This window comes from Strigops habroptila, chromosome 1 (assembly GCF_004027225.2).
Source record: "Strigops habroptila isolate Jane chromosome 1, bStrHab1.2.pri, whole genome shotgun sequence".
In the NCBI taxonomy this organism is placed as follows: Eukaryota; Metazoa; Chordata; class Aves; order Psittaciformes; family Psittacidae; genus Strigops; species Strigops habroptila.
The window spans coordinates 123,522,267-123,544,194 of NC_044277.2; the positions used below are offsets into that span (position 1 = coordinate 123,522,267).

Here is a 21,928-nt window from a genome sequence, read left to right on the forward strand (position 1 = left end):
CCCATCCCTCAACACAATCAGTAATTTCATCCTTAAAAACACAGCCCCCACTGATCCTAAGCAATCAGTGGTGAAAAGACAAGTTGGATTTAATTTACAAAGATTGACCCCAGTTAACATCAAATTCATAAAATTCAGAACTTGAAGTCCTAATGTCCTATGAGAATTTTCTCCAAGCAACATCAGTGCCCCCAGGACAGCATTGTTCATTCATATCTTCAAGCTCCATCACAGTCGGCTTGGATCTTGTCTGCCAGCATTGTCCAGAAGCAAAATCCTGCTCTCAAGGCAATGAGAGGTAAAGCCAATTGGTTCAGAGTGAGGTATTGTCCCTCTACTGAAAGCCTTGTATTTAGCATGCCTCCTCCTTACACAGCTCAAGGCACCTTGCCACATGTCATCGGAGGCAACCTTTCTGAAGTTTCTGCTTTCTACCAGACTTCCTCCAAAGAAGGCAACCAGCATGAAAAAGACAGCCTATCTTATACACAAGCAGGAGAAAATAAAGGCTGTCTCTTCCTGGTAGCAACCATTCTGCTTTTCCAGAGGAATGAAGATATTCCCAGAACAACTCCGGTACCTGTTTCTTGCACAGAAATCAGATGCTCATCTGTGTCTTTACCTTTCATCCCGCCTCCAGAATTTCCCCAGAGCAAAACATTGATATTATTTGGATGAGACTAAGAACGAGTCACCGTTTACCAAAAGCTATGTTTGGTTGGACTCCAGATCTGTCTTTTTAAAAGAGAAAAGGTGCCTTCTTATGTGATGAAAGGCAAGAGATAAAAAAATCTTAGCTAGTATAAAAGCAGCCCCAAATTCCTTTTGATCGAGCCAGGCTCCTCACAATATTTGCTTGTTAACATATGAAAGTTATGGAGTGTCCTCTGATTATACCTCTGTAATTTTATTTTAACCAGTTATCATACGTTAAGTATCTTGAAGGAACAAATGCATTTTGATCCCCCAACTCTGTGCTTTGTAAACCCTCCTTAGTTGGGGCCCAAAAGAAAAATTCCAGCTCAAGAAAATCAAACATCAAGAAGTGAAAAGAATGGTAATTTCAGAATTTCAGACAAAATACAATGTTTAATTATCGGCATTACAAATAGCAAAAGAATTCACAGCAATGGTACTTAAAACCTCATCAAGCCAACCAGGAATACAGTAAGGAATATATCCAGGGCATTTGCATTCCCTTGTCTATTTTAGAGATTAAAGGGTACATGCATGCCTCAGAAGTTCCTGTAAGTAAAAACACCCCTCCGAACAGTCCAAACAGGAGATGTACACTTAATTTTTGCTATGACTTGGAAATGCAGGCCACCCCATTAGTATAGGCATTTAGCACAACAGTAAGAGAACTCCCTACACTACTTGTTCTTTTCAAAATCATACTGTATATTGATGTCAGTATGACTTGGCAACTAATAACAGATGCTTTTTTGACAAAGTGCATGTTGGATTAGACAGTGCAGGCAGCTAACTGGAAGATTGTCTGCTGTGCTTCTACTGATTCTTTGATGGCATGAGACACAGTATCCTGTTTGCCACTGTCTTTTTACACATACTCTGTACTTCCTTTTGCAACTATTTCTGGTTCACAAACTCCTACACATGCTCAGTGGACAGTGTTTTTCCTCTTTCCTTGCTAGGTCTCATCACCCATTCATCTACCACAATGTCACTGACTCAATCTCATCTGTAGTCAGATTGCCAGATTCAGACATTAAAGATCATTTTAGCCTGTGATTTAACCATCAAAAGGTATCCAATTATGTACTAGAACTCACTCAAAGTTATTGTTCAGTTCTAACAGTATCATCTCCTAATTATCTAAGTCCAGTATTAAAATAAAAAATGGACAATTTTAAAAAGTAGTTTTGCTTTAAACCTGCAGCTGAAGTTCCACGGCTACCCACAAGTCACTGAACTAAACACAGTAAAACAGAGAAACAGCAATGTCCTTCAGTAGCCGGAAGTTATTTTGTTTGCTTAGACCTTTTTTGAAAGGAACCAGTTTCACAGAGTTACAGAATAATTTGTGATGGAAAGGACATCTGGATGTCATCTGGTCCAACCTACTGCCAAAGAAGGTCCAACCAGGTCAGGCTGTTCAGGTCCACGGCCGTCTAAGGTTTGAGTATCTCCAACAACAGAGATTCCACAACCTCTCTGGGCAACTCTGGTTTGATCCCAAACCACAAAATATCTTATATAGTTGAAGATGTCCCTGCTCATTGCAGGGGGGTGGGACTAGATGACCTTTGAAGGTCCCTTCCAACCAAAACTATTCTATGACTCTATCAAGGGAAGCTTTTGAATTCATATTTTAATGTTTAATGTTTCAGATTTAGATTTAAAAAGGCAAAACATTAATGCTTCAGTGTCTGGAGCACAACATCAAATGCTAGCAAAAGATATAACCATTTCTGTGTTGCACTGCTTGAACCCGAGCTGTTGGAAAGCAAAACAAACAACAGGCTGAAGATTTCAAATATTAATTTTTATAAATCCATGCTGTCATTTCTGACAATCTTTTAAAAAATTAAACTTTGAAACTCAGTTTTAAAATAAATTGCAAGGTTCTAAAACAAATAATTGTTTGTTCTGTGCTACCTCTAATTAAGAAACAGATAACTTGTCATAGGTTTCTGATCGCTGTACAAAAAAGTTGTTCTGTTTTCCCTCCAGGTGAACTCCCTGCTGGTTTACAGTGGTGGGTATTTGGTCTGGAGTCCTGGGGGCTTTCTTCTCTCCAGTGTACTGATTGTTTATGCTTAAATGCTTAATGTACAAACAAGTATACTGCACATTTCCATACTGTGATTAAGATTTATAATAGAAATAATGCATGCTTTGGAAAAACTACAGGCACTCTTGACCCAAGAAAGACCACCAGTATTCCCCAACTGAGAATTAAGTATTTGAAAATTTGAAATTTTAAAAGAAAAAACTGAAAGTCATTATCCCACTACATTTTACACTCAAGAAAGTCACTTGACAGAACAAGCTACTAAAACCTTTAATGGGTAGAGTCTATAAATATCTGATCTATTACATCTGAAATTCTTTCAAGCTATATATTTGCGCAAGTACATAAGTTTTTCACGCAGTGTCATCATGAACTCAAATAAAATTAATACTCTCTCAAGGTATAGCTACAAAAAAATCATCATCTACAAAAATCCCATTGCCCTTACAAAACAGCTGCAACAGTGTTGCAGAAAAGCTGCCATCGTAGGCTCTTTTCTACCAAGTCATATGTTCTATACATTTTATGTACGTTATACCTTTACACAATAAGTGATTTGTGCATGATATAGAAAACCTGAACCAAAAGCCTGGGCTTTGAGAAAAAATTATTCTACCCTGCTGATATTGGCAATAGTAACTTCTATAAAGGACACAGGGTACCTTCTGTAAAGAGGAAAACAAAAGACAAATTTGAAAAGACATGAATTATCACAAGTTAACAAGTGTTTCACATGCACCAATAACTTTTTCAAACCCTTCTGGAAGTAACTGCTTCCATATTCATCACACTTAAGGCCCTGAAGAGGAACATATGAGTATTATAGCTACAACTTGAATTAAATGAAGCAAAATTAATGCAATGAGTGTGGAACAGATATTTTAGTATAAAGAGATAAGGTTTTTAAAACCTGAATATGCAAATCCCTGTCATTCTGCTCAGACAAAAGGTAGTACCTTTATAAAATCATATTTTGTTAATGGTTAAGCACTTCTGGAAACAGTTTCCTTTAAAGGGCTATAATAAAAAGTGCAATTTTTTATAAAGTCATTTAAAATAAATTCTACACAGAAAAAAGGCAAAGTAGGAAGTCCAGTTGGTCAAGTTAAACTATTGATGAGTAGCTGTTTCACCACTGTGACTAGGAAACCCCAGCACCTTGCCAACTCTGAAGCAAGACCTGACCTAAAGCTCAGTGGAGATGAGAACAGAATGATTTTCACAGGCTTTGGTCCTCATTGTCCATTTAAAACAACTCCACATTTTCCATATGCTTCATGACCCTGAGTGCACCACCAGGTTCTGCAACCTCTTCCCCATGACCCACCCATGAACATGAGAAATCAGAGTCCATGCGAAGAGCTGAAGGAGAAATAGCTAGGAAAAGCCTCATCTTAGGTCCTTGATCCTCCTTGCTTGAGCCATGCTGTAGGGTTTGCCTGCATCTCAGTGACCCTAATCCCCTGACTTGACTTCCCAGCCTCAGATTGCAACTGCCTCATCCCTGTGGACTTGTCTGGCTGATCCTGGTCACTGCACCAGACCTGTTCTTTTGTCCTTGCTCAGGTAGCGTGGGACTGCACCCCTCGCCAGTGAGATGTGTACCCATGCCCTGGCCTATTGGCACCCTTGCTCAGCTGGAGGTTCACCTGCATGGTGGAGCAGTCAGGCCTTGATGCTCCTGGCCACAGAAGAAGTACAATAAACTTGTACAAAAGCGTATGTGTACAGAGGCATATGCATATATATATGTCAAAAACACTCAAAATGCTTATTTTGTATTATCTTGCTTTACTGGAATTACTGGGGTTTATCCAAGGTTTGGGCTGGCTTTTTTTTGTTTGGAGTTTTTATTTTGATGGGGTTTTTTATTCACTCTTGTGAACATCAAGTGCACAGCTAGTTTATTTCCATCATGCTATGGTCTGGCACTAAGTGTTCTATAATGATGACTTTTTATTTTGGAAAACATATGTCGAGATCATATCTGCTCAGCTAAGACGTGGAAAGACGGGTAGTCTAAATAGTTGCTTGGGTAGTCCATTCATCCCTGTTTAGTCAGACGAGGTACAACACTCTTGAAGTACAAGTGCTACAGTCACCTTCTTCAACTCCCTGCATCTTTGTCAAGGAAACAGGTTGAAAGAGTTTTATAGTGGCCATGCTGTAAATTAAGTAACATATTGGAATAGCTTCATTACTAAGGATTGCAAAGGAAAGGTACTCATCCCTCTAACTTCCCTCAACAAAGCAACAAGAGCACAAACGACTATCACAGACACCTTTTTCCACAGGTGAGAAACCCTGAAATCATACACTCTTAAGTCCTTGTGAAACATGGACCACAACCTATTCTGCAATTCTGAATTTAAATAAATAAATAAATAAACAAACAAATAAAGAGAGAAAAAAAGAGAGAGAGAGAAAGAGAGAGAGAGAGAGAAAAAAAGAAAGAGAGAGAAAGAGAAAGAGAGAGAGAGAAACAGAGAGAGAGAAATTAATTAGGTTCCTTCTTACTTAAAATATTATGAGGAAAGTATCTGGTAGAATGCTCAAACTGAAGCTGGCAGAGTAGAAACGGAGCACATAATTTGAAGATAATGGGACTGTATTACACAACACAAGAAGGGTGGGGGTTGATTTGAAAAAAGATAGCAGCCCTGGTCAGTGCAATTTATCTGCACTCTATTGTGTCGTACTGCTACTGTTTTAAAACAGATTCATTCTAAAGAGTGCAAAACCCTCCCTCAGTGCGCCCAATCCATTTAGACCAATACCAGTTTCATCTGCACCTGAAAAATGTGGCTGCACATACACACTTGCATATAAACACCTAAAAAAGCCCCTGTAATTCACTTCATTTGATAATTTTGTGTACATATGTGCGCATGTGTAAGTGGTAGCTTATGTTTTTATAGGACTAGTTACTCCAAATTCAGAGAAAATCCCCAAAGACAAAATTAAACTCAAATAATAAAAATGGTAATTTTAACCAATTTAACTACACTGAGCTAGTCCAGCTGTGGATGAGTGCTGAACTGTAATGGACAAGCAGGGGTTTCCGCTGCTTAACATAAGCCAGCGCTGCTTGTGTGTAACCAAAGCTGCCATATCAAATTCAATGCCCCTGTTTCCATGTGGGTAAGTGAAATCATCATCTGGACTCATTTCTGTTATTCCTATCATGGAGATGTTAAAAACACTGGACTTTCAGAGCCCAGACTGACTCAACACCTTTTTTTACACTGGCAGGGGCTAACTGCACAGTAGTTGTCCAGGAATACAAATTTACTTCAGAATTCACAGGATTGTTTCCTACAGCAGTTTAATACACCTAGCAAAGTGATAAAAGCAAACTCCTGGCTCAAAGAAATTATCCTAAACTTTACACTTTACTCTCCAGTACAGACTTGAGAGCTCTATTTCTTTAACAGCTATTTTGCTTAGATAGATGGTATTAAAAAAAATAATAAATCAATTTCTTGCAAAGCATTAACATACATTTTCCTCCACTTAAATACTTCAATTTCAAAATGCACCACAAAATGTACTCCCACAACAGTACTGTATTAGTACAAAACTATTTTAGTTCAATTAAAATGTCTAACTATCTACCTCCAAACCTACCTAAACTGTAATTTTCACTTTGAGCACTTCCAACGTGTTCTCAGTTTTGTTTTCTTTTATCAGCTTATCAAATCAGATCCTGCATTCTAAATGTTGGAAAAAAATAGTCATTAACTGCTAGGTAACAGCAGATTTTCCAATTTAGAAAACTAAATTACACACACAGCAGAATTATGTGTATTTTGCTATCTGAAATTTCATATTAAAATTTGTAATAACAAAACACTTTCCTAGCTCTTAGGGCCTGCTGAAGTTTTTACCTCCTAATCTGTAATTCCAGCACAATTTGAAAATGGGATGGGGAAAAAACAATAAAATAAAAATAAAGCTTAAAGTGGTATACTGCTGCTGCCACAATTTAAATATATTCTCATGTGGAAGCTTCTGGTTCCTCCCCAGATTCTGCCTCGTAATCATGTTGGGCTGTTTTTTTTTCCCCAACAGGACATACATCTGTTTGAAAGACGGCTAACCCTCAGCCTACTGTTAACCAAAGAGTGACCTCATATAGTTGAAATTTACTCTCAAATTGGTTTTTCCTCACCTTTTCCATACCTATATTTTCTTTTTAAGACGCATGAAGTAGCAGCAGAAAGCACAATATTTTAGCCATCTGAGCATGTAGCACTCTTGAATTACCCCACCAACTGGAAGTGCTCTTCACTACCTCTATCTTTTAAAATTGGAGCCATTATAGTCAATCGTGCAAATCTACAGTTAGCCTTTCATAAAAAGTGCATTTTTGACCCACTGAACTGGAACAGCTTCTGAGCAGTTCTTCTGATCTCTGACAAGATACCATACAACACATGCATGCCAATCTGAAATTGGTGTGCATCTACATTCAGTTGCTCAGAAGACACAGATCATAAGTCATTTTAAAAGTTTCAGAAACCAGGGTGGTTCTTTTTGTAGTACAAACTCATCATTTAAAGAAGTGCAATAAAGCTCCACCTATATCAAAACATAGATGCATTAACAGTGTTTTTTCACCTCCAGGTAACATACTAACATCTGGACCACACCAATGGAAAGCAAAAGCTTACGATACTTGTTCAGCTGTACCCATAAAACGAATTGCTTGACTTGTCACCAATCTCCAGGCAGAAAAGTGACTGTTCTGTGACAGCCCCAAAGGCGTGCCAGCACCCTTAGAGGCAGCCACAGCAGGGCAGAGAAGCAGGAGGCTGGAGTCTCTCACTTAGAAGGGCTGCTTCCGTTCAGATGGGAACCACATCCATTTTGTGGCTGGAAGAAGCAACAGACACTGCGTAGCACCTGCTGTACACAGAGGTGAGATTAAGACCAGTATTGCTAACCAATATTTTCAGATGCCGTAAGTAGACTTCAAAGATGATAAAAACAAAAAAATCTCCCAAAAGCCCCCAGGAAACCATAAAGTGCAGTACGAATTCTAACAAAAACTTCAGTATGCATTCATTCCCTTTTAGGAGAGAGGCACTGGCTACTGAACAAAAATTCATTTGATTGTAACTTCATTGCCCTATCCAAACTTTTCAGCACGTACAGAGCAGTCTTACAGATTAATTTTACGTTAATGAAAACATTATCACAGAGAACATCCTTGTGCCTTCTATGATAAGCTTCAAGTTTCACCCCTCTGCTGAAAATGTTATCATGGTTTTTTTTATCCTCTTACCTTCCCCCTTCTCTGGTTGGCTGTGCTCTTGTCAGTTCTAAAAACTATGAATTCACTTCCTCATGACATATCCATACACTGCCCAACTCAGCTTGGCTCTGATTTTTGACTGAGATACCCGAGCACTTCTGTTACCTCTGCTAAAACACTGCAAATACCCCACAAAAAAAAGCAGGCTCCTTCCAAGAATACTGTCACTCTCAGCAGTTAAGACTCTGGATCCGAGCTTGTCTGCTTCTTCTGTCCTCCTTGGACATAAGGGGAAATAACATTAATTTATACATGGAATAAATATTACACAATTGGCTTACAGAAAAGGTTTTCATCATTTTTCCAAGATGCAATCCCTTAAAAATATTTCCACTAGAGCTGTAGATATCCATAATTTCAGTTTACTGGCAACAGCCTTACATTTCTTTATTACCTATCCTGGCCTCCTTAGAAATGAGCAACAAACTGCCAAAGCCCAAAGGGCTCAGGTTTGGAAGGCACTAGGCCCCATGAGAGCATAAAAACTAAATTTACCCCTTTTGCCCTGAAGAAGAATAATAAAGAACCCTGACCACTTCCACCAAGGTAAACAGCATAACCTGGCTTGTTAAAATAAAATACTGCTTCTATTTTCTCCACACAAGATAGTTTGGGGTTGATGCACACGATGTGCAGGGAGAGGCTGATGGTATGGGATTTTCTCTGCCTGGAGAAGGGTGGGCTAAAGGAGGACCTCACTGCTGTCTACAACTACCCAATGGGAAAGTGAAGGGAAGATGGAGATGCACAGTGGCAATGGAGATGCTCCAGAGGCAATGGATGCAAGCTGGAACATGGGCAATCCCAACTAGACATCAGGAAATTATTCTTCACTATAACAGTGCTCGAACACTGGAGGATGATCATAGAGGCCACTGAATCTCCATCCTCTGAGATATTTAAAACCTTGTTTTGATCTTGCCCCCCCCAGAGCAAGCTGGTCCCAATGGCCCTGCAAGGGCTTGAGCCTGATGGCTGCCACAGTCCCTACCAGCCTGAACTGTCTGATGATTCTATGATCATTCCTTGGGTTTTGGTAATGATCAAGAGACTTGCCCAGCCTTCAGCCTGATGTCTGTCAGTAGGCAACTCTGATTTAAAAAAAAAAAAAAAAAAAAAAGACAAACCAAACCCAACAACAAAGAACAAACCAAGATTCAAAAAAACTCAGCTGTATTTTCTAGACCAACTGAAACACGACTGTGTAAAAGGATGGAGCTTCTCCTATTATTTAAAATGACAGATGACTTTGTGACTAAACTGGCTTTGTTTTACTTAAGATGCCTTCATGAAAGTCTGCTTGGTTACATAACATTTTAGTTATAAGAAAAAAAAAGAACCAAAACAAAACAAACTTGCCCAATCGACATGTGTCTAGAAATGGAATTATTCAAAATAGTAGAGAAGAGAATAAATACAGTAAAATGTCTACCTTTAATCCTCTTTTAATTAAAACTGGCCATTATTTGTGTGAAATCCAGTACAAACAACAACAAATATCAGAGACTAAACAAATTTTGCATTTGTAATGTTGCTGTTGGGATAATCATATCTAGGCAACTCTCATTTATAAACTAACAAATGTTTCACTGTATAGCTGTAAGCTAACAGATCACTAGCTACAAATAGTTTCTAACCAATTTCAACCAGCAACGGAAATTTCACTAAAAAAATGCTGAATATTGCAATTCATCAAGTGATCAAAGCTTACAGCCTCAGCAATTTATTTTGGTAGTTCAGATCTAGCTTTTCCTTGTTCTGCATGGTATTGAATGTACCAGGCTGGGCATTACTAATGTAGGTGTTGTGCAAGAAGAAAAAAAAAAAAAGGAATTACAGATCCCATAAGAAGAGCCAAGTCATACCAAGCAATTACAGGGCAAAGCATAAAATAAATAATCCTCTCTAATAAAAGCAAGAACTAGCTCACATAGCCTGAACCTAATCCTTTGGTCAGGAAAGCAATTGTGAGACTCCTGTAATAACTGTTTGCATACTGAGTAAGTATCAGAGTGTTGTCACAGACGAAAAACTCTGAAGTTTATCACAATAGCTGTATAGCTTTTTAAACCTCCGTTAAGTGCTATGAGCTGTTAGAAAGTTTACAAACAAGTATTCAGGCAATCCAGGTATCAAATAAGCAAACAGGAGTGCTTAGTAAGATGTATCCTTCATCAATGTGTTTATCTAAGAACTCTACTGATACAATTAATTACAGAGGCAGAGACCCACAATAGCTGCTGTCTACATGTAAATAAAGTTGTTTTGAGACTAAAGCAGAATACGTTGCTGGATTCTGCAGATGTTACTCTAAACAAACAACAATTTTGGTTTGGGGATCCCCATTCCCTTCAGTTTTTGCTGGGTTTGGGGGGTTTTGTTTTGCCTTTTTTTTTTTTTTAATTAAAGGACCAGCTTGCTTTACAGCATACTCATATTTCTCAAATCAGCACAGCACAGCACAGCAACCATTTTGAAAAGGCCTCAGGTTGAATTAGAGATCCTTTAAAAAAAAACCAACAAAACCAAAACCAGAAGAACACACACTCTACCACAGTTACATTTTGTAAATACAAGAGCAAGAATTTCTGTCTGCTTGGAAATTTTACTTTAAAACAAACCAGAAAGAAAATTTTTAATGCCAGGTTCCACTTCCACTCCAGTTGGTAGCACAGACTCAGGCAATCACATCTCTTTTTATGCCTTTCCTTTCTCTGTGAGCAAAACCAACATGGACAACACTTGTTTTGCCGTTCACTGGGGCTGTAAGAACTGATGTAAGAATAGGAAAGTCCCAGTCCCTGGATATCACCGCTGCCTTATTCACGGCTCAGAACTGTTAGCTTCCATGATTTCATTTACCCATTGGAAATTAGAGGTGGAGGTTAAGATGACTTAGTTTTTAAACACTGACAGTTTTACCCAACCATCTCACCTTTTTTTAAATGCTATCTAGTAAAGAATTTCAAAGGGTTCTGCTTCTTTAATGAGGCATTAAAATACAGTCATACGACAAAAAAGCAACTCTACTAAGTCTCTTAAACCCCTGGACTTACATTATCAGCTTTTATGTGCCTGTCAACACTCAACGGTAAGAAGCAATGGTTTGCTCTTTGCCTCGAATTTAAAAGCCAGCTAAACTTCCTCTCGCTTTCCTGCTGAGAGCTTTAACTCCTTGCAAACTGTCAAAGCTTTGACACTTCAGCAGCAGGTAAATCTACGACATGATGCAGCAGCCAGGTGTAGTCTCAATCAGCCACTGGCCACTAATTTACTAGTGGCCATTTCATTCACTTTGAAAAGCAATAAACTGGAAATACTTCCCACCCTCCCCCACATACCCACACCACTTGCGGATCAGCCCTTTTCAATAGATGCTAGCTCTGTCAAAGAACCAGGTACAGTTAACTTGCAACTTGAAAAAAATGAAACATTTCAAATTGCAGAGATGTTAACATACGGCTAGAAAGCAAAGGCACTTCCAACCCAGAAGATAATGTAAGTGAAGCATGTTCAATGAAATGTAAGTACAAAGAATTAAATAGTGGAACTTCTTTATCCAGAACATTTCTCTAAATATCCACAGCCTGATGTGGCATTCAGTGTAATAGCTCATTGACATTAAGCCCATTATTAATGTTTTACAAAGGTGCCAAGTTAAGTGCACCTGTGGAACAATAAGATTTGGATTATTTGCTGAGTAGAGAATGTGAAGTTCACAGCTGGGAAGCCCTATATTCCGTTTGGTACAAGCTAAAATATTTGTACCGTTATCTCAGTATACAGGAAAACAATGACTGCACAGAGAAGCCATGCTGTTTCTCTGCAACAATAAAATGAGATACAGACTTATAATGGGATCCTTGAGATACTACACTTAACAGCAGTATAGTGAAAAACGATCCTTTTCCCTTTCTTCTGTTCCTTTCACACTGTAATTCCACAGTATACAAAACCCCTATTTAAGTCTCCTAACCCTGATAAGGACTTGATCCCACTCTCATTCAAGTCAATGGAAAAAGATCTCATAATTAACCTCAAAGACGCATGACTGAGGCACTGAGCGGCAAAGTTACAGGATAGTATTGTAATAATTTATTCGTGAAAATACTGGGGGGGGGTTCATAATGAGGGAGGAAAGCATTTTTTCAGTGACAGAAAATGGAAACTAGCTTTGTCTAAAGGTCAACTGCTTCTGCTGAGAATGCACAACAGTGAGACAGCTCTCACATCCTCCCCACTCCAGGCGTTTGCTGGGGTGGTAGTTACAAGGTACTATACAGAAGTTACAAATGCATTTATGCTTTTAAAGGGGGAGAGGAAGGAATTAAAAAAAGCTATCTGAGGTTTTGCCAATGTTGGCATGTCTCCTCTTTCAAATACTTTAAATATAGCCTGGCATAGGAGTTTCTCTCATCACTAGAAGGACTTCAACGGACCTCAAATGCCAAACAAATCCCTTGAATCAGTGTCGAACCCCAAGGGAAGCATTTGCCAGTGGGGAAAATACGAACAAGAATGCCAAGAGTTAAAAAGTTAAGTCGGACTGATTCAGCATTCAGATCAAACGACTACAGTTCTTCCTAGATTATTAACGAGCGCTCCAAGCAACCGGAGGCTCTGACGCAGACAAGAACCTGCACATCACAGGCATTCCAGGAACCCTGGTTTGTCTGCACTGGAACAAAACCTCTGCAAATATGTGCGCCCTTCTGATTTAAAAGCATGCCATCTCTCGTTGCCTCTCTGTCCATATACATGACTGTTAGGCATAAAATACTTCCTTCATCAAGGTTATGATCAGCCGAACGTTTTCCTGAAATTCTTTCAAATCTTTTAGCATCCACAGTCATTTTTAAAAAGCTGTTCTAACAAGTAATACTGCACGCAAAAAGCACATCTTTCATAAACCTCAACCCACAACCAAAATAATGAGAAACCTAAACAGACGCAAGAAGAGACAGCAAGTCTTCTCACCAGCCACAACTTCAAATACAGATTTTGGAAATGGTAGATGGAATACAATGAAGCTTCGAGCAATGGTAAAGGGATCTCGTCAGTTCAAATGGTAAAAGCTTCTTTAGCTGAGCATAAAACATGCGGTGAATACCAGCAAAAGGCAAAGGACATGTGAACCACACTTTTCAGAGAGACAAAAGAGCCAAAGTCACCTAACTTTCCTTTTATTTAAAACTGTTTAACAACCAACTAACAAGACATATGGATAACCGTGTCCAAATATAGCAGGTTAGAAACAGCAATTCTGTTCAGTGTAGGTGCTTAGGGATAAAAAAATCCTTCCTACTTTTTGAAGTGCAATCTCAATGTCTGAAGTTACTCAAAACTGCTAATTTGTGAATCCTTCTTCCAAACAGAATGGCCCCTATCATCATACAGGTGGCGGACAGTCCTCCAGGTATCAAGAGCTGTCTTTACGGTATCTAGAAATAAACAGTCCCCATAATCAAGTTTTTAAATTGGCGTATTTCCCATGTTGTAAGTGCAAACCCCACACTTCCAATGCACAGCTGAATTTTCGGGGTTGGGGAGGTGGCTAATAAAGAATTTGTTACCGTAAAATCTCACAGAAGAAAGTTTTAAGCCCTAAAAGGAAGCCAGCTTGAAATATAGCCAATTTAAACAGAAAATAATTCATGGTAATTTCAGACTCAACATTCACCCAAGTATTCTGGCAACTTTCTTGCGGTTTTACAATCACTTCCTATAGTCACCTTTCACTGCTGTTCTGAAGACCTGCACAAGCATGCTGGGGAAGAGAAGTGACCAGCTCTCCAAAGAAAACCATGAAGATGACGATGACCTTGACTTCATACTGTGCGCATGTAAATTATTAAAAAAGCTTAGCCAGAAAGTTGCTTGGCACTAGTGTAGTTCCCCTACCAATCACTGTGTTTTCTACAGTAACAGAAGGTGAAATAGATTTTGGCGTAAGTAGGGATTTTTAAATTAAGAATGCACATTTAAGAACAATCTTACCAAAAGTAACTTCTCCTTTGCCAGTCTTGTCAAACAGCTGAAAGGCTACTATGAACAATGCATCTGGAGCACACAGGACTGATTCAAATGCCACGAACTCTTGAAAGGATATCAACCTACGTGATGAAGGAAAAAAACAAGAGCTATGAAACCACTTGCTTGCAGAAAAATGAAATACAATATAGCATAGATTATACAAAAGAAGTAAGACCACAACTAGAATGTGCACAATAGGGATTAAGATTTATCCTAAAATGCCCTATCATCAATGCTGTCAGGAGGCCTTTATATCACTAGATGGAAATGACTTTGTTGAACACAGAACTATTCCTCTCAGCAAGTCACAACAGAACATAAAATAAGCAAAGTGCTCACCGTGGCTACTCACCTCAGCTTTCACGTCTAACTGAACTGCCCTCTGGGGGAGCCTACCTCCCTCCACACCCAATAAAGATATGAGTAACTTCCCTCAAGACTCAGTACTTAAGGCTTTTGGAAGCAAATCCATTCAAGACCTACATGCTGCCACTCACTTCAGAAGGAACTGATCGCAATGTGTTATCTGTTTGCTAGAAACTTATTAGTCATCCATCATAGCCCTCTAGTCCTGCATGTTGAGTCACAAATTTCAAGCAGTAGTCTGCACGTTCTTTCTCAGCCAAGAGCACTTTATTCAAATTCATTGTTACAGCCAGGTTCCCAATACACGAGCACAGTAGCAGAGCACAGATAAAAGCAGAGGTGCCCTTCCTTAAGTTAGTTATAAGCAAAAATACGTAACTAGACAACTTGGCATTGCTTCCAGCAGAAGATTTGATACAGCAAAGACCCTGAGCAGTTCTAATTTCTCAGAGTCACACCCAAAAGTTCAAATGCAGATCAAACTCCTATTCTTAAAAAGGCAAAAGCCAACCATTCTTCTGTTTCGCTACTTCTTTAATGTCTAGGTTGTAGAGCTTAAAAACATCTTCAAATGTGTGGCTGCAGGGCCTGCTGGCAGTCTGGGAGGTTTAAGATTGCCCTCTCTCTCGGCTGCTTTATGTCAGTGTAGCAAGCGCATAGCTTTAATGGGTTTGAATGGCAGTAGCTTCGGAACAAAGTTTTATTTCTGAGAAGCACAAAATTCAGTGTAACAAATGTCAGGAAACACACACAAAACATTTTTATTAGAAACTAACCCTATCCTTAGAACTTTGACTCAAAAAAACCCGCTGCAGCTGGCTCTTCAATTCAGTATGCAGTAACACGGAAGAACAAAGTGTTTGAATAGGTTGGAAAAGGCATTCACTCCATCAAGTTATGATGACCCATGACTACACAGCAATTTCCAGACTCCCTGTCTTAAGGGAATTAATTTCAAGTCACACAGAAGTGTGCTTGCTGTAAGTCAGCAGCCAAACAGCCACAGGGTAACAGAGGCTGATTTCCGTGAAGAACATGAAAACATGAGATGATGAACAAAAGAGGGTGTTAAAAAAAAAGCATGGCACAGAAAAGGCCAAAAAGCTGTTCTACTTTACCTCCCTCAATATATATGCACTAAATAAAAGTAAACAAAAGCACATGTAGAGTCAGAAATAGTCTAACAAATAATTAGCTCTGGGAACTTGCGACCAGAGGTTATTATGTAGTGTGAGAAATAAATAAAAAGAAACCTCCTTAGGTATTCTTAATATTAAACTCCCAATTCATGATGTCAGTAAACATATAAGCATGCCTTAAGCTTTACTAGTAAAGACAACAGTGACTTGCTACATATGCACGTTAGCACAAGGGCAGGCCATTGAGTCATTTATTTTAAACTCCTTGGCAACTCTCAGTACTCCCCACTGCTAAGACACAGAATACAGATACTCTGTCTTTAAATGGAAGAAAACTTCCATCTCTCCTAAGCCAAAAAAAATTTTAAAAGATACAACATTTCTTCAATTTTAAACTAATATATCACAAGCTACTTAGTTTTGCATTTACGCATATTTATTGTTACTATGTGACTTACAGGTTATAAAAGCTCACCCATTATTATTGGTTACATACCTGACAACTTCCACCACAGCAAACAGATACAAAGCACAGAGTTCTTCTGTCCCAAAGACTATAAAGCCCACACACAGAAAGAACAAAACAGACAGCAAGCAACAAGACTCTAGAATAGGATTGTTTAGAATTAAAAATGTAAAATATCTGCCAACCCCATTTTGATAAAGCTGCATTTTGTGTGGAACAACAATCAGCATATGTCCTTACCAACAGACCCCAACACAGCCATGAAAGCACAGAAAAGATAAAGCACCTATCCGAACAGAATCTCAGCACCATGCTAAGAATATCTTCTATATTATTAGGCCTGGATTTGATTAAAACTCTTTTTATTAACACTACTACAAGATTTTATACTGGTAGAAGCGTTCTTTGTCAGCACTTGCAAGTAATAACCCCTGCTAATAAGCCAGATAAAATAACCCCATATCCATTTTTAAAAACCATTATTCATAGTACTAGGAAGATTAAAAGTGTACAAATTGCGTGGTTCTAGCCAGACTGTTAAAGAAGAGACATTAATATCTGCTGTGCCAGCTGAATTCAAATTAACCCAATTTTTACATGTTAATTAAACCAGCTATTTTCTTCTTATTGTATTTTTGCTCCCTAAGTAGACTAGCCTGCTAGTGATTCCCAACAGATCTATTCTAACAACGACGTATTCATTTACTTCTATTATGACCATACAATACAGTAACTGAGCAGTAATTTTTCACAGTCAATTACACGTGTGGTTCTTAATGCTTAAAGATGCTGAAATAATGTGTACTACATAGCCATATGCTCACTTCTCTATACTGCACAAGGATAGTTGCCTGGGTAACACGTTTTCTCTCCAGTTTAGCATCACCATTTTGGGTTTAGCACAACCCTTCACTGAATATCATTAGGTGTCATTAAACAGCACATATTAACATGGACTTCAATATACTACTTAGGAGTTATTTTATCTACCTAAACAAATGCTCATTTATGTTAGAAAAGCAGAGAAAAGCCTAGTGATTTTAATAGCACAAAGAAGGGGAAGCAGAAATGTTTACAAAATTCTACTTCAATCTTGAAGATATCCTACCCAACTGGTCAAAGTCTTCCTTCACCTTCACATCCTCATTATCAGTGCCAGTACTGCATGATTTATTCAGGAAGGCTGGAATCTTGATATTTTAAAAACATCCACACACAACAGCTACAGTCCAAACACAACTGGGTATGGTGCAGCAAAACCACTATTGACTACTCTCTCCTTTCTTCCATGCTGCTTCTTTTGGTGCTCACACCCATGGTATCTAGAAACCAGGTAGACATGATGCATTCCCACCAGAGAAAGTCTGCATGTAGCCATGCAAAGAAAAAAAGGCCATTACCTGCTGCAATAATACATACAAATGCAATGATTAAGAGGTTTCTGCAGAAATCAATGCATATGTTTTAACTGTATCAGCAATTTAAACATGGTAACATAATGGGACACAAATTGAAGCTACATCTCTTTATGCTACAACCTAGGTAAACTAAGCATAGTGTAAATCGGTGCATTAGCGGATAAATTTATATCCAATAGTAACAGAAAATGCTGGCATTTCCAAGTGTTATTTTTGAGTAGCTTGTCCTTTCTAAAAATAAAGCATACAGTATTTCTCAGTAAAGTGTTAGTTACTTCAGTCCAAACAGGTATGTGCAGTAAATACTTATTTTGTTAGACAGATGTTTAAAACTACAACAAAAGACTGAAAAACAGTATGTTACAGTAGGCAGGATGGAAAATGGCTGGCCTGTTGCTGATAGGCCTTGAGAAAAACACCGTATTTGGGGGAGTTTCTGATCCAGCTGAAGCCAAGTAAAGCTGCTTTTTTTTTTTTAACTAAAATTAGGAATTAGAAACTTAACACCAGGAACTAGTAAAAGATCTTAAGCCTCCTTCATACAAACTACAGCCACATGAAAATCTGTGTTATTACCGATCAACTATTTTGACAGGCTTCTCTGGCCATCAGCAAGAAAAGCATTTCCTTTTCTCAAAGGAAACCTGAGACTGTACATAACAGCTATAGTTCTTTACACTTCACACTCAGGATTTCTTCAGCTCTGGGGTTAGCAACTCTTTGCCCATTTATTTGCTTTGCTGATGAGTCAAAAGTTCTTGAGCTGTCTGCCTTTCACCAATGCGATTTACCCATTTTAGTATTTCTCACTGACTACCCTTGGTACCTATATCTAACTTCTCACCAAAATCAGAAGGAATTAAAAAGCATTTTTAAAAGTGCTAGGAACAACCCTAGTGATTCTGGGCTCAGACCCTTTCACTGAAGAGTGGTCGTGCTCACCAGTCATGAAGAACAGACGCTTTTTCAGAGCAAAACAGGGATCCAAGACAGCGGAAAAATGCTTCTAGAAATATCCTAGCAGTACTTTCAGAACCACACTACTTTAAGCCACTAACACTGTAACAAAATTAACTTGTCATTGCTCTTGCAAGTTACCTTCTATCTTATGCTAGAAATAAAGCTAAACTATTGAACAGACTCTCATGACCTTAAACACATGTAAGTCTCTAAACATGTACTAGCCTATTAAAAACGAACACTAACAAAAGCAGTTTTGTACTTCACTTTAAAACTAGGAGCTCTGGATTGCCAAGTTGGAAAGAATTCAATAAGAGACCAGTAGATCCAATTGCCATCCCTAGATTTCATGCCAGGAACCAAAAAGTGATTGACCCTTGCTTTACACAATCACTCTGCAAACTGCTTTATACACCACTAGAACAAAGTACACGCCTGGCCACATGGCAAAAAACGCTGCAATGGGAGAGAGATGATGCTAATCCGTTTCTGAACTTTCCCCATTCTTTCAAATATTAGTAAAGCAGCTAAAGAAGAAGACAGCCTGAATACCAGAAGAGACTCTCCAAAGACACACTAGGAACATGCAGTCCCCTGTCACCGCACAGTCTGTGCTGCTGAAACAGTCTTTACCCATGGCAGAAAGCATCAATTAGAAGCCTCAACACTACACCGCAAAACTCCTACAAGATCACGGCAAGTTATGAAATCCCAACTTGTCAACAAGTTCACATAGGCTACAGTTTTACATTTCACTCTTCCTAACACCAGCTTCTGCTTGTGAAGGAGATCCAAATCACAAGGTATGGATTATACTCTCAATCCTCTTATTACAAAATGGATTTGAAGCCGTGCAATTTGGAAAATGCCATTTTTGCAGGCATCAAACCAAGGGAAGAAATCTGAGAAATGTTTAACATTTTCAGTCAAACACTCTCTGAAGCCACCACTTTCTTGCTGCCATCATGCCAGTGTTATCAATATAACCTCCTACATAAATCTTTTACCAGGTGTAACGATCATCACATTAACTTACCTGCAAGGTTTAAAGTGCCCAGCTGTCAGATACATGAGGCCAGCTGAGCAGCTGTGCTCTCATTTAGAAAAGAGAGCACAGAAACTATTGCAAAAGTTCTCAGTTATGCATGCATCTGTTCCTTAGGAAGCCTGCATTCTCTAGTCATGCTTTATTTATCTTACATTTTACTCTCTGCAACCACCGACATGAGTCATGCCTGAAGTTTTCTGGTTTCTAAAAATGCCACAACTACAGACTTTAAGTCCATAGCTAATTATTCTAAAGTTTCTCTAAAGATACTTTAAAGGCAGGGTTCAAAAAAATGCATTCATACGGGTGAAAAGACAGCTTGCCTGGGCAAGCACCAAAAGCAAAAGCTAGGATTTCATTAAAGAAGGGGGCAGGAAGATGGAGGGGTAGCTAATCTTGCCTATTGGCAAAGTCAGCCTTTCAAATGCAAACCATGTGCAACCAACTTCACTGTTGTCTTCCCAAGATTGCAAAGTGGCTCCCTAAATACCTTATGTGCTCCTCCTCCCTCTTAAGGGAAAAAACAGTGGCAAAAACCCTTAACAGCACTACAGCAGAACAAAGCAGGGGCACTTTTTTGTATGATCTCTTCCCACACCACCTAAACTTATTTTGGATTGCTATTTGAATGTGTCTGTGACAGATACACGAAGTAAACAGAGACAGAAAGACTCACAGAAGGAAAGAAAAGCAGGAGTTAGGGGAGGCAGCCAACAAACATGAAAGGTTCAGTGAATTAAAAATACACAGTAGACAGAAAATGGTTTGCTCAGCTAAGTGGTACGTGCAGCCCAAAACCTTGTTTCTACTCTTTCACTTAAAGGATACTGTATTCCTTTATGTATCTGGGGGGAGGAGGGGGACAACCAACCCAAAACAAAACAAAACCCAACCCCACCACCCTTCAGGGATCAGACTGTTCTAGAAGAATGGTTTTGTGTTATTCACATGAACAACAGTAAAAGAGAAGGAGAAAAAAAGTAAACCACAAAAAAACACTTACCCATCTTTTGTCTGATCCACCACACCTGCAAGGAGCTGTACAGTGCTTGCATTAGGCAAACCATCTCCAATTATCTTCAGGTACCGTGTGACAAAGTCATTAGGAGACATGAAGAATTCGCCATTCTTCTCCACACTTGCATACTGTCAAATGAATACAATATTTAGTGCCTCAAATACATCCTTCTCCAGGTATTTATTACCACCACCATAGTTTCCAATCAGGAGCAGGCTTATGTTGCAGTAGATGACAGTTCTGTTCTGAAGAACCTACAGCCTCTGTACCCAAACAGGAAAGAGTAAGTGGGGAGTACTCAAGCAGCTGAAGGCTTGGCTTCCCAGCCAGAAAAGTGGCAAATACATGATTTTTTGTTTATCATGTCAACAATTTCTCCACGGCAGTCTAGAAATGCTCCAGTACCAAATGCTTTTTGAAGTAGAACAAGAAGCACATGTGCATTTGAATACATGTATGGGTCATTCCAGGCTCACTGGAAGTCTGACAGCAACAGGATACTCCAGCATGTCTTATTTATCTGAAATGATTCCTTTGTGTAGCCATTCTACCTCGGGATGAGAAAGCAGGTTTAGATCCCAGAAACGACACTGCAGCACTAGTGGAGTCAACAATCCCACAAGACTGTCCACCTGGCGGTGCTGTTTTGGAGGAACACCACATCAACTTCAGCTACGGCTGATCCCTAAGTAAAGGAGAATCTACAGATATTCTTCCTTGGTTGAACTGCTGAAAGGAGGCCAGAGAACAGCATTTTTGCAGAAAAATGTAACAGAAAACAAGACCTTTGACAGATCAGCACACTGCAGAAACAAGAAAATAGGTCCGACACCTTAATAAACACTCCTGGCATACATTACTCCTGCTTTATACCATAGCTACTGGCACACTACTCCAGAAAACATCTACCAACAGACCCAAGCGGACTTGCTCCCAAGGGAAGTCTCCAGTAACATGTTATATATCAAGGAAAAGGCATATCAAAATATTTTAAAGATAATACATAAATAAATGAAACTGCCTTTCATACCACCCTTCCTCTGATTCCTCAGTCATCCCTCAAAGTGCCTTCATTTCCTGTATAAGGGTAAATTTGAAATCAACTCAGAAATGCCTTTTTTTTTTAACCAAAAAAAAGGGATAAGGACAACAATTAAGAGGAAAAATCCCAGGCAACATTTGCAGAACCATGTGTTAGTTTTAAGGGAAACAGGTCTGTCTTGGGATAACAGATGTGCACTGAGCACAGAGAAACAACTGCTAATTTCTTCTTTTTTTCAAGGCAAGGTAGTATGATAAAGCATTGTTGCAGCTCCCCACAGAGCATTATCTACATTGAAGTAGTAAATAAATTAGATGCCTATTGCTATTTTGTAGCGTACTTCAAAGACACATGTTTTGTTTTATA

General features: G+C 38.9%; 1 protein-coding gene across 2 annotated transcripts in view; it reads right to left on the bottom strand.

The window, feature by feature from the left end:
* SLC25A13 (solute carrier family 25 member 13) overlaps nucleotides 1-21,928 on the bottom strand; it is a 101,110-nt gene that overhangs the window by 52,336 nt on the left and 26,846 nt on the right. For both annotated transcript variants that reach the window (XM_030488454.1, XM_030488444.2), the window contains 2 exons: nucleotides 20,506-20,648; nucleotides 14,070-14,185 (listed from right to left, as the gene is read on the bottom strand). In XM_030488454.1, coding sequence (XP_030344314.1) covers nucleotides 14,070-14,185; nucleotides 20,506-20,648 — 259 coding nt within the window. The remainder of the gene's footprint in view (nucleotides 1-14,069; nucleotides 14,186-20,505; nucleotides 20,649-21,928) is intronic.